Below are 13,580 nucleotides of genomic sequence, written 5' to 3'. Positions count from 1 at the left end.
CTCCTGTCTGCTTGGACAGCAGGTGCCATATAGTGAATTTAATGTGATGACAACAGGGAATTTAATCTAGGTAAGGGAACTTTTAGCTAGGCAATGATCTTGGGCTTTTTTACGTGTGTCCGGGAGATGGGAGGAGGTCCTTTAATTAAAGCAACTCTGAGAACCACTCTAATTAAAGTGCCATAGTGTCTCATATATCAGTGTCCCCATGCTTCAAAACAGTGGAAGGGCACTTGAACTAAAGCTTATTTGATGAGCTTTAGTTCAAGCACCCCCGCCACCATTTTGAAGTGCGGGGACGCTCATGTGAGACATGGAGGCTGGTTGGAGCGCAGTAATTACCATAGTCCAGCAGACTTGATTCATTGAGTAATTATAGTGCATCAAAGCAGCTTCTGCATTCATGTATAGGCACCCACCCCCTTACTGTGTCAGCTATCCTTGCTTTAACATAAAGGTGGAGGGAGGACATGGCATGGCACAGAACACTTCTGCTTAGTCTTGTCTCCCATAAAAGCTTCTGAGGGGACTTGTGTCAGCAGTGTATATATTTCAGCTGTTGCTGTGCATCTCACTTTAGCAAGGGCTGGACAGCTGAGCATTGGAGGGCTGCAGATTGCTCCTTGGTGCCCTCACTAGTCTTCAGTGTCTGAGTAGGAGTGGGACGGTGGAGATCTGCCCGAGAACATATAATGTCCCTCAGCAGTGTGTTTAAAATACAATAGGCTTCCTCAGTTACTCACAGCATATGAATTGCTATGGCCAGTGGGTTCCAACCCAGTACAAGAATGGTTATATAGTCCTGGTGAAAGTTAAGGCAACCCATTGTAAATGTCAGGAATTAAGATGCTCCAAGTTCATTTTTGTTTTTGCTTTAATTCTTTTATAGATAATCTCCTTTTAAAATGAAATGAAATAAAATAAAATATGCCTGAATTTTAAGTTTGAGGAAGGTCTTCATTATGCAAGAAGGCAGGCCAGATGACTGTATCCATTAACAATAGCCTATATAATTTGTGGAATGGTGTAGCCTCTATATTAAGCTAATTTTTAGAAAAAAATCCTCTGCCAATATCCTATAGCAGACAGGTGTAACTTGAGCCCCAGTTCCATCTCTTCAGAGTGTGCCAACATCAATAGTTTCATTGTTCTTAGTTTAACTGGTAGCATGCATTTAAGTATAAATGCAGGGGTTTATTTGGGGTTCTTTGTATGCAAGAGTTACTTGGCAAAAAATTTTCAGCATACATTTTCTGTTTTAATTGGCTGTTCTTCATGAAATAATTTATAACAGGGGACTGTTAACTATGAAGTATTAATGTTTTAGTAGGAAAAACACCATTAAAGTTGCATAAACAGTAGTATGAAAATAAAATAACCAAGCAAATATACAGCTGGTTGAGAAAATTTAATGATATCCTGGAAAATTGTCATCTTTCACTGGAAACAAACAGCATCAGATTTACTTCTCTTTGCTTTGGGGCTTGAACCCTCTGGGTATCCTTCATCTATAGATTGGTTACAAATCTGAGGGGTAAAGTTGGTCAGATAGTAGACTGAATTTTATTCCTGTACTTGTTCAACCAGAGAGAAAAGCTTAACAGGACTAGGTTTAGGCCTTTTCACTCTGGCCTGACCTACAACATGTTTACAGTAGTGTGTTTTACATTCAACAGTCATCACATGACAAGGAACCAGAGCTCCCTTCCTGTTTGTTGTAACACTTGTGTTGCAGATTGATCTTCTAGTTAAAGATTAAGCAGAACATCTGAGTGTCCGTAATGTACGTCATGGTAATTACACTTGGTAGCCTTAGTGGTTACAGGTTTGTGACTGCATTAATGATGAAACAAATGTTTTTATACATGGATATAAATTACACTGGGATCCCTAGTGGACAGCTAACTGGGAATACTGTTTGCAATAGATGCTGTTTCAGCGCCTCACCGGGGGATAACAGGGGACCATATAGTAGCCTATTTGCTAGGGGTGTGCGAAGTGGACCCTATTCGATTTGGATTCGGATCCAGCCCCTGCTACCTAGAGGTATGTAGAAAAAACATTTAAAGCTGTCTCTATGTCTAAATTGCCAGATCTCTCCGAATTGATTTGGAGGGTTCTGATTCAATTCGGACAGATTAAAGTGTCCTCAGATTTGATTAATTTTCAGAGATTTGGACACCGAATTGGGCCTAATCTCCACCAAATCAAATCAGGGACTGAAGCTTCATGCAGCCCTACTATTTGCCTGTAACAAATACCTTAGAAGGAAAATAATACATCATCCCAATATCCGTGTATTTTTGCTACCCATTGTTCCTAGTGTACTTTTGCTCAGATATGAGGCACTTTTACTAATATAAGGGTTTGCATAGTATGTTGACTCTCTTTAGCCAGATACCTGGGATAATTGTACAAGCTCAAGCTTCTCGTTGTGTTTTACCAGACCCTATTTGCTTTTTCCTTTAGCAGAAAACAAAAGTCCTTCCATATGAATGGATTGCCACGCATCAATAAAGGGACCACCTGAGATTCTGCCCAGGAACACACAAACTGATACCCCATTGACTTCTGCAGCCTCCCCATACAGGTGTATTTAAGACCAGAAGCCTGTTGTTCTTAGGTTTACTTGCATGGATAGCTGTAGCTAGATGGATTCTCTCAAAGGATATTTATCTATTTTTTTTTTTCACCATGCATTTTATGTTGATTTACAGGGGATCGGATTCATCTGCTGACAGGAGGACATTAAAAGATGTGAAGGATTAGTTGGGAAGCTTATCTAAAACCTATTTAAATTATCCAGCCACCTTAGGCCTAAATATGTTACTTGGAGAACTTTTCTAAATTTTTGACACTAGGAAACTAAATTGATTTCAGTAAGGGTTCTGCTGTTGACAGACGGCAGTATGTGTCCCTAAGAATAAAACATCTCATCTTTCTGCTTGGTCATATAGGGACAACCCAAGCAGCCTTAACAGAGTTTAATGTTTGAAACTAATACTTGGGTAAGAGCAGGGGAGTGCACAGTATTCTCTTAAAATGCAATAGGAGTTTAATCTCAAGACTATCTACCATTGGCCTTGCCATATTTTCTCATTTTTAGTTATTTCTGCAACCTGAATTCTTCACCAGACAGTCTATTTATTTCTCTTTCTGTCTGCTCTGCTGCTGCTGCAGAGAAATCTGAGAGATTATTCTGAAACACCCCTGGCAAATTCCTATGTCATGAACAGAACCTGAGAAATCACACTGAGGGCTTAGGCAAAAGTAGATAATACAGTGCAAGGGAGAAATCTGATTTGGACATAAGTCAATTAAATAGCAGCAAGAGGCACAGAGAATTAAGTAATGAACAGATTAGTGTATGTACAAACTAATATCATGCTGAATAGAATCAGAGTTCCCTTCCTGTGTGTATTAACACCTGTGTTGAGGATAGATGTTTTGCTTAATCTTGAGGAGTAGAAGCCCAGAGCTTTCTCTGTTTTTGCTTTAAAGTTTCAAATTACCATATCATTATAACCTTGGTGGCTACAGTTTTGTGACACTATTAATGATAAAGTAAAAGATTGCTTTTACACATGCCTTCCAGAGCTCCCACCCACAGAGGCTGCCCCTGAATCAGACGAGGGAGTTTGCTGTTCCTTACTTGTTTTCCAACAGGACAGAGGGGGTGGGGAGGGGAGGGAGCTGTCTTGTAATGACATAGACGAGCCTCTGCACTCCTTCTGGATTTTTGCTCTCTAGACATTTGCTGTTGGAAGTAGCTGTAGCAATTATGTGTTCTTCAGGTTATAGTGTAAGAAGTTCTTGTTAACTGTAAAAAAACAAAAACAAAAAAACCTCAAGTGGGGTTTTTTTTGCGGGGGGGGGGGGGGTTCATTTTTTTTTAAGTTAGGATTGCAGGTGTGTTTAGTATAGTAGAGTCCAGCTGATGCCAAAGAAAACATTCTACTTGACTACTTAATAATTTAGCCAATTCTTTGCTGCCTGTCTTTCATGATAATACTTAATTTCAATACCTACCCAGTGTTATTTTTGTCTTTTTTGTTTTGCTTTGTAGTAAAGAAATGTTTTTGTGTGTAAGCTTTTATATATTGTTTGTTCAGTTGCAAACATTTCAAAAGGAATATAGTTTCAGACCATGCAGTGTCAGAGTTGCTTTAATGTTTTCTCATAGTGGGACATATTATGGAGTGTAACAAGATAGAACAGTAATAATTATTGTACTCTCTTATTCCAGGTTTGTACAATATGTAAGACATTGTGGCTCTAATCGTAGCATGCCGGGGGTCCTTTGATGCTAGCATAACATAAATACCATTTTTATGGGGATGGCAAATTATATGGATATGAAGACTTATACTTCATAAGTTTACATAGGATTTGCATATTTGTATTGTTATCCAGATTTACTATATCTTGTTAAAAATTATGCACAGCTTTTTGTAGCGAAGAGTGCTGTAGTACATGTTAATGATACAGAATATTGGAAATGCACCCATTAATTAGAAATGGGATTTTCCAGTATTCTATAATTTTTTTGTATGTATGTAACTTTATGCATCTGTTCTTACAAATGTTGTTGAGAGAGTTAAAGTTAAATGGCTATGAACTGGCTGAGAGGATTGAGATTCCTTGTAGTGCTGGAAGGATTCTGTGGCAATGGGGATATGGCAGAATCCCTTAACTGAGAAGTTCTGTGTGTAATCTCTCAACAGTTGAGACTTTCTAATGTTGGGGCTTTTCTTAAAGGTGAGGCAGTTTCATCAGGCACCATATTGTTAACATGGGTTAGCTGCACTATGCTGGGAAACGCTTTCAACAACGTCCTACATCCCTCTTGCTTGAGGAATTCCTAGGTCTTTGAATGTACACTGAGTCATTGCCTGGACTAGGGATTGACCTTGATGACTCAGGAGTTTTCTTCTAGCCCTATGTCTTAGTTTAAAAATCTGTTCGGTGAAGAAAGTATAGTATTTTTATTGGTATTTATAGAATTTCAGTGTTTTGTTAATGTATGTTTAAACTATATTAATGAATCTAAGTTATCCAATAACAATTTTTAACATTTATAGATAGTGTTTTGCTAAGTTCTTACTTGTCATTTCCCAGAAGATATGCATACTGCCATTTTTTACCCGCTTACTGAAGTAACACAAGATTTTTTTTCAGTCTTTCTCATTTATGACTCCTGAAATAGATATTTTTGCTCAGTATAGTCATGACTAACTGAAATGCTTTTTAAAATCAAAAACCTTGATTTCAAATTAAATCTACTTCTTATTCTTGGCTGGAAGCACCCTTCACCTTATGAACCCCTAGATTGCTTCCCTGAGTATATCAGCTGTGCAGCTGTGATTTTTTTTTTTCTTTAATTTTTGTTTAAAGTAATTTCTGAGCTTCACCAACATACTTATCAAAATGAAAAACTTTCTGGGCACAAAGCCCTTGATTAGTTTTCAAAAGATTTGAAAGAAGAAAAAAGAATCAAATATTTTAGAATATTATGGCTCCCCCCAGGAGAACACAGTGCTTTGTTTCTATCCAATCTAGTTATTTTAAACCTTCCTCTTGGTCATGTGTTTCTGCCAGAAAACATCACTTTATTCCAGACATTCCATGTTTACAGCTGATTCTTCATCTTGCTTTTGTCTGCTTTCTGCCAGTGGCCCTGGGGGGTGGGGGTCATTGGTTCTAGAGGGTTAGAAAAAGATACACAAATCTGATTGACCTTGAAAGTTGCAATACAGTAGCATTGTGCTGTTCTAGCTCTTCTAAACCCCTCTTCTGCCTGCCAGGGCAACATTTGTCCATGCACACTGATTAGTGGGCAACTTTCTTTGAAATGCTTGAAACTGAGTGCTTCCCAGCATGTGTTGTTTGTCCAAAGAACAGATACAGTTCATGTGCATCCTGCCTAGAAAGTAATTTCTCACAAGATGGAAGCTTCCTTCCAGTGAAGGCTGCAACCAAAAGGTGGTGTAAACCCAATTGTCTCCCACAGTGATTATAAATATTAGTTGAAAGACGTCTAAACCAAAACACAAACCCCTCCAGTGCCAGGGGGTTAGTCAGAATTCCAGATTGACTCATTTCTTGGACTGAGTAAAATATGCTTGTTCATGATGCATTGTTCTCCAAATGATCTCTGTCTCTTTCAGAAACTGGGTTTTTTATTACACTATCAAGACCAGATTGGAGGTTTGAGTATTCAAAGTGGAAATTGCCTTTGGAAGATTAATCTGGGTCTACATAAATGTATAGGCTAGGGACGGAAGTTTACACATAAGTCTGTTTAAGTGATGATCAGAAACTGGTTTAAATCTGTAACAGAGCAGAAGTTCAGTGCATATAAACCTGTTTCAAAATGGCCAAAACTGGTTTAAGATGAACCTGGTTGAATGTAGTATCAGACATAACTGATTGAGGTCAAACCGTTTTTTTGAACTTCTGTCCCAGACCCCTTCCTGGTTTAAGTTAAATCAGAGTCCCCCAGCATCCCAGCATGGTTTGCAGGGCTGTGCTGTCTGCTCCAGAGAGCGAGGCTGGCCCTGCCCTTCTGCTGTCTAGCTAGAGCAGTGAAGGCTGCCCAACAAGAGGGTAGAGGTGGGAAACCTACCTAGGAACCCACAGCCAGGTCTGCCAGGGGAAGGGGGACAGCCCCTGTGAGACCTTTTACCCTCTGGAGTGGAGTGGAGTGGGTACGGGTGTAGGGCGGGATAGGGCAAACTCTGGCTGGGATCTTGGAGTGTCTTTCTTCCCCACTTCCCCTGCTCAGTGTGCTGCCCATGCCCCCTGCTCTCTGCTAGAGCAGGGTGCAGGTTGCAGGCAGGCAACAACCTGAGAGGGACTGCCTCCTCAGGCAAACCCCAGCTGGGGTATGGCATCTGGGAGGGGCTTTAATCCCCCTTTCCCCAGCTGAGTGTGTTGGTGCCAAGCCCTATAGGACCAGACTGAGAGGTGGAAGGTGTTGGCAAAGACCTGACACAGTCATCACAGATGTGCTGGAGATGTAGCTAAGGGAACAGAAGAGGGACTGCTTGGGCTCATCCCCTGCCACCTGTGAGCACAGAGCCAAGTCCTATAGGATCAGACTGAGAGGTGGGACATGTTGGCAAAGACCTGGCACAGTCTTTACATGTATATGCTGGAGACAGAGGAACAGGACAGGGTCACAGACAGCTTGAGCTAGTGTGACCAGAGAAAGCGGAAAACTACATTTACATTATAAGTCAGAACCTGTAAAAGGTGGGAGACTAGAATACATACTTCGCTTAGGCAAAGGTTTTTGGTGGTTCTGTCATGTGCTTGAGGTTCTGTCGAAGTGCTCCGTTGAATACATGGTTGCTTCAGAGAAAGTACTGTTCTTGTTCAAGCTTTTATGAATTCAGTGCTACTACCTTCCCCCTCCCCCCGCCTCAGTCTGGCAGTGACTGCGCCCTGTCCCTTGAGGGTTCCTCTCTTCTCTTCCCTTTGACAGTGACTGGCAGGCATGCTGTAGTGCCCCCCAGCTTCTGGCTGGAGCCACTGCAGGCATGTGGCTGCATTGCCTGAGTCAAAAGTGAATGTCTGTTCACTTGCTAATCTGTTCAATCTGTGTATTTTAGACTAACCTGCAAAGACTGAATTGATTCAGCCTCTGGCTTTTTGATTGTCTGTACTTAGCCATAATGGAACAGGGAGTGAACTGCATTATCTGTAACTTTTTTTTAGGTTAGTGAAGTAAAGGGGACATAGGTCTTCATGAAGCCATGTAGCAGGGCAACTCAATAGCTGATGAAACTGAAGGTGCCCAAACATTATCAAATGTAAATTACAAGGAATTTCTTGAATCTACTCATAATCTCTGATTTAACTGCAACCACTTGATAAAAATACCTATTATTGAAGTATTATTGTGAAGTTTTTAATGGAAACATCAGTTAGAATGCATGAAGAAAGATTTGGATGTACTAGCCTTTGTCTGTGAGGCACCTCCCTCATATTCAATACGATGTTCAATGTTGCCTTATCTTCACAATAGTATAGCATAAATTTGGAGTGTAGGGCAGCAATAAAATGAATTTCCTGCAAGAAAAGGTTATTAGAGAGAGACCATGAATGAGGAAATCATGAGATAGAAATATTACATACAAAATTATGAATAGTATGAACGGAATCAGTCAGAAACTTCCTACTTCACATAATAGAAGATCAAAGAAGAATTCAGGGAAATCAAAAGGCAATGTAGATAATATTGTTTATAATGCAGCATGTAATTGACCTCTGTAGCACCAGGCTACCAGATATTACTGATACACAGCTTACTCAGATGATAAAGATCAGTTCTTTGATAACAGTAATAAAATACCTAAATTTACTCTAAATTGGGTAGAAATGCCCAAGGGGACATCAATCCACATACTATTCGGCTTGGAGTCTGAGAGAAAATTCCCCCTCCGTGTTATTTTATGTTACTGAATCAGTGTGTCTCACAGTAGTGCAAATTATCTTTCTTATCCTACCCCTGGCATCCTAAGTTTAAATTTTCATGTTTTTAACAATGTAGGTGTTCCTTTTAACCTGCATTTCTAAGCCTCACAGAAACTTGGCCTGCCTCAACTCCAATCAACTAAATTTTGTTTGAGAATAAATGCAAATTTTGCCTTAAATATAGCAACACTTTACACCCCCACCACACCCCTCTCAAACATGCATGCACACACATATACTTATTGCATCATCATTCAGGTGTGTCATGGAACTTAAAGTACAATCTAAAGGGGAGCTTTCAAGGTAGTACAAGCAGAGGAAATAGCTAATAAGGGTGCCTTTTGAAATGTTCTACTTTCAGCAGTACTGTCAAGGTTTATTGAAAAGACCTAAAGGCAGGTTACCAATAACTTGTTGTATGATAACTGCATGTACAGGCTAACATTGCTATTACTGAGAGTGTATAGTAGTGGAGTGGGCAGGGGGTCTCTAAAGATATAGCACTAAGTATTTAAAATAATCACCAGAGGGTTAACTAGCAGTGAGTCCTACTTACCAGTTAATTATACATCATGTGAAGTTATTTGTTGCATCTATGTGGTATAGAGATGTGCTATATCAACATGGAAAATTAATTATTTTTTTTGCATGGCAGCTTGATAGCCTGATATATTCTTAATGAACTGAGGATCAGTGGTCTGGCAGCATTGCTAACATACATAAATGATTATTTTTATGACCAGTTCACAGTAATGCTTAGTTTTAAGCTAGACTCTGATTATGACCTCAAGACCAAAGCTCATAGGCGATTTTCTGTTTAATACTCAGAATATAAACACAGTACACATTTCAAAGGAAATTTCTGTGCTCTGTTTCCAGGAGTCCTTGGTAACGTTAAAATGATACTGTCAAGTCAAGGCTGGAAGCCCAAACGTATCTGTAGGTTTTATTTTGATTTGTTGGGTCTCTCTGACTAGGTCACGCTCTCCCCGTGGTCTGGCTGCCTGTTTTGTTCTGATGTGAGCAGGCAGACTGATGAAATGCACAGAATCTCTCCTGCCAAGTGCTCCAAAAAACCAAGGTTCTTGTATATTTCAGCATCCTGCCTGTTCAGAGGCACAGAGTAGGACGGTGTGACATGCATATATTGCAGATTATGAAAAAAACAGTCCCTTGGGTTTGTTGCTGGTAGATCATAGAACAGGGAAAGTGTCATATCAGTGTAGCATTTTGTATTCTGGGAAGGCCATATATTTGCCAAAATGGTCCATTGGCTCAAGAGTATGCAATTGGATAATCAGGACCATTATCTTAAAAAACACATGTGCGCACACTGTATAATTGAGGTCACTATTTTAAAACGTGTGTGTGCTCACACACATGCACAAATGTGTGCACACACACTCTGCCAAGTGGGTCACCAGTTTGTTCACAGGTGATTTCATGGAAGAACTGCTGCAGTACTTAAAGCAAAGGTAGTAAGTACTAAAGGTAAAAGTGCTAAAGAAAAATACAATCTTTATTTTTTCCATGAATTCTTCCTTAATGACGTACTGTTTAAAGATGGCCTTAAAGTCCCACATGTTGAAGTGTTGGATTCTCTTTTTTTGATGGAGAACCAGGCTGAGTTCTATCAGGAATCTGAGGATCAGTGCCTTATGGGGTTTCATTTTTACCTGAAGCTTTAGCTACAGTGGAAGACATGTTTAGAAATTTCTGCATAGCCATTTGCTACTTCATTATCTATACTCTCTACAGATCTTGTCAAAGTCCTCCAGCAAAGGAAGGGGGGTTCTTTCTGAAGCAAACAAAGAAAAAGATTTGGATGAAGAGTGTGTAGTGGTGTATCAGGGATTTAGGTTGTAGCCGTGTTGGTCTAAGGACATAGGCAGACAAGGTTCCTTGGGTGAATTTGATATCTTTTATTAGACCAACCCAAATGGTTGGAGAATGGTTATTAAGCAAGCTTTCAGGTTCAAAAACCCTTCGCCATTCAGGAAGAGCGCACACCAACTGCTGAAGCTTCCTTAGCCTGACGAAGGGTTTTTGAATCCGAAAGCTTGCTTAATAACCATTCTCCAACCATTTGGGTTGGTCTAATAAAAGATATCAAATACACCACTAGGCAGACAAGGTTCCTTGGGTGAATCAGGCATTGCCAACAGCATTACTAAATTAAGGTATTTCTGTGCACAAGGCATCCCTGACATGGGGTAAGAATATGAGTTAATATTCCCACCTGAAGTGTCTTGTGGTTCCTTTTCCCTCCCAAAGAAACAGAGATAGCAATCTGGGACTGTCTTTCCCTATGCCCTTGCCCCAGTTCCTTGAGAGGATGAAACATCATATGTCTGACTTTTGGTACTTAGCCCAGCAGTATGTGATACTTGCTTGTGTCTGTGAACTCCTGTGTTCTCTTGATGCTTTGTTACAATGGTGGTGTCACAGCAGTGTTAAGATAAGTTTCACATTTATAATTTAGGCAAACCTCTCTTCCCACTCCACACCATCACTTTCATATAGTTCACGTATTTGCTGTGCCATTGCAATGTTGAACTTGAATTTGATGCAACTCAATAATAAATCTTTAGATGGAACAAAATTGAAAGCAACACAATGGAGGTGTTCCCTTGATACAGCAAGTGAAACTGTACCACAAATTCGTCTCCTGGGAAATTGTCAAGTTATGAAAGAGCAATTTGTAAAACCTTTAATTCTGAGTCATGTTTTTAAAGAATGGTTAAAAGACTTTGGTCTCTCTGCTGCTAAGTAGGTCTTTTATGTGTAAAAACATTATTTTATCAGGAAGCAATGATATCACTTCTAGGGAAATGGATAGTGCAAGTAAGACAAGAGGATGCATCTGCAAAAAGAATGAAAATACTTTGGCTGAGTATCTTCTTCTTTAGAATAATTCCAGTGTATTTAGGTCTATTACACAGGTCTGCTTACCTCTCTTTCTCTAAAAACCTGTAACTCATTCCTTTTTTAATTTGTAAATTGGCTCATCTATCCATGGTAGATGAATCTGAAATGCTGTCAATCACTTGCAATAAGGGATTTGTTAATTCTGAGGAGGTGATGTTCCTATGGTTTACATTGATTCAAAATGTACCTGGCTGTATGTGGAAAGGGACAGGGGCTTAGTGTCAGAACAGAGGACTGGAAGGTATGAAGATTTGGATTTCTGATCTCTGCTATGCCTTTGACTCTGAAACCAGTCTTGGAGCCTGCCCCTTTACTTCCTTATTTTCTGACCAAAAAGAGCTGGATTAAAACTTGCTGAAAGCTGAACTTAAATGAGCACAGTATTTATTTTTTATTTTTACATCAGAGTGGGTTTTAGAAAATAAGGGCTTCCTGTTGATGGATAACCCCAAGTACCTGGCTTTCTTGCAGATGTATGAAGCTGTATTTTTTTCATCTGCACTTTTTACTGTTTGAGGTAAAAGCTAAGCCACCAAAAACATCAGTACCTTAAGGACTACATAATTTTTCTGCTTTATACTACAGTGGATTTCGAGAGAGTTCACTAGGATGAGAACACCCTGACAAGGACCAATTGGAGGGCTTATGGCTTACCCTGCAGGAGGTGGAAGGAGCCTGCTGGTGTGGTTTTGGGAAGAAGGAATGGAACATAAGAAGGAAGTGCTTTCCCTGGTGTGCACCTTTTTGTCAGTGCCTCCATTTGACCAGTGCCCTTGTAGGAAATAGATTGCCTACTGTAGTAGGATAGGGTGGAAGTGTTGGGAGAGAGCCATGGTGGGGTGGGGGAGTTAAGTTTATCATACAGTCATTCAGTCGCATGCAAGTTGTTGAAATATAGTATAAATCTGAAATTGACATAATTTTCCTTTGATTTCAAGTGGCACAGGATTGAGTCTTTGTACTGTACTGCTTAGTCTGTAAGGTACATCTCTAGCCTGTCCTTGTTTTGTCTCCTAGCAGTAAATTTAAAAAAATTGTCTGAGCTAGGGAAAATCCCATCTGAGGCTGGGCAATCATTAAAAGCAGTTACAAATATTCAAAAATTCTACATTTTGGGGGATGAGGGAGGGAAGACAGCAATTTCAAAGATGAATTAAGCCACCCAAGGCTTATCAGGTAAAGCTGCTGAGCTCTATACAGCTGTAAAGAAAGTATGAATACCAGCTTGCCTGAAATATTTTAATAGCACTCCACTTTCTTACTCTACCTGAAGGTTTATGTGGGGAAACAATAACAAAAAAGGAAACTGTATTTCTTGTTTTCAGTGCCTATAATCCATAATATCAACTCTCTCCTCTTGTATTCTCCAAAGTGATTTCAAATGCATCTGATACAGGAAGGGGCTGCTTATTCTCAAAAGTATTTTGTAATACTTTTTGAACAAGACACTGCAAACAGTGTCTTGTTCAAACCAAGTTTGTGTTTGCCTGAGAGAGGTTAGTTCTGAACTGTGAACCAAAAACTCTATGGACTTGTCTAGTTGATCCAAAAACCACTTTCATGTAGAGAAGGGATGAAGCCTAAAAATATGCATTTTCAATTTAGCTGTGTAGGGAAGTGTTTGCATTAGAATCTTGGATCTGAACCTGGCATGTGGTTTTGGTTCCAGTGCTAAAATTGTTTTATTTATGTCTGTTCTTGAAGGACTACACATCTGGATGATGGAAAATAATGAGAGGAGATGATCTTTTCTTATTTTTGTGTCAGACCTCCTTTGTAATCTTCCTTTCAAAATTAGTTTTTAATAACCAAAAACAACCACATGACTGTGTTGCCTTGTGCCTTCTCACCTGTGACCTTTATATTTATACTGAAATCTCCTCAAAACAGGGACTTTATATTGTGCCAGCTAAGGGATGAGGAAAAGAATGAAAAAAAAAATGAAATTTAATAAAATTTGGCAAGTACTATTTGTGGTTGAAATTCATAAGTTGCCAATAATTGAATCTACTACATTTAAAGTCATCCATGGTATAAGGTTGTAAAGTGAGGGTGTCTGAGTTGGGCCCTAAATAGTTGCATCCCTTTTTTTTATATTATTATTTTTAGAGGGAAGGCTCCTGACATGTCTTTCATTCTCATTCAAGGTAGCTTGACTCCCCTTCTTCCTCACT

General features: G+C 39.6%; 1 protein-coding gene across 5 annotated transcripts in view; it reads left to right on the top strand.

Annotated features, from left to right (window-relative positions):
- Positions 1–13,580, top strand: part of VWC2 (von Willebrand factor C domain containing 2) — a 124,913-nt gene that overhangs the window by 20,293 nt on the left and 91,040 nt on the right. Inside the window, exons 4-5 of one of the 5 annotated variants that reach the window (XM_059728590.1) lie at positions 1,928–2,046; positions 2,470–3,851. The exons of 3 other annotated variants lie outside the window; for them this stretch is intronic. In XM_059728590.1, the coding sequence (XP_059584573.1) occupies positions 1,928–2,046; positions 2,470–2,517 (167 nt within the window). In that variant the 3' untranslated portion in view covers positions 2,518–3,851. Of the gene's footprint in view, positions 1–1,927; positions 2,047–2,469; positions 3,852–13,580 lie in introns of those variants that run through there. One more of the 5 variants, XM_059728589.1, reaches the window with a different exon arrangement.

The sequence above is a fragment of the Alligator mississippiensis genome, chromosome 5 (assembly GCF_030867095.1).
Source record: "Alligator mississippiensis isolate rAllMis1 chromosome 5, rAllMis1, whole genome shotgun sequence".
NCBI classification, from domain to species: Eukaryota; Metazoa; Chordata; order Crocodylia; family Alligatoridae; genus Alligator; species Alligator mississippiensis.
Note: the sequence above shows the minus strand (reverse complement) of the source record. Positions and strands in the feature narration are given on the sequence as shown.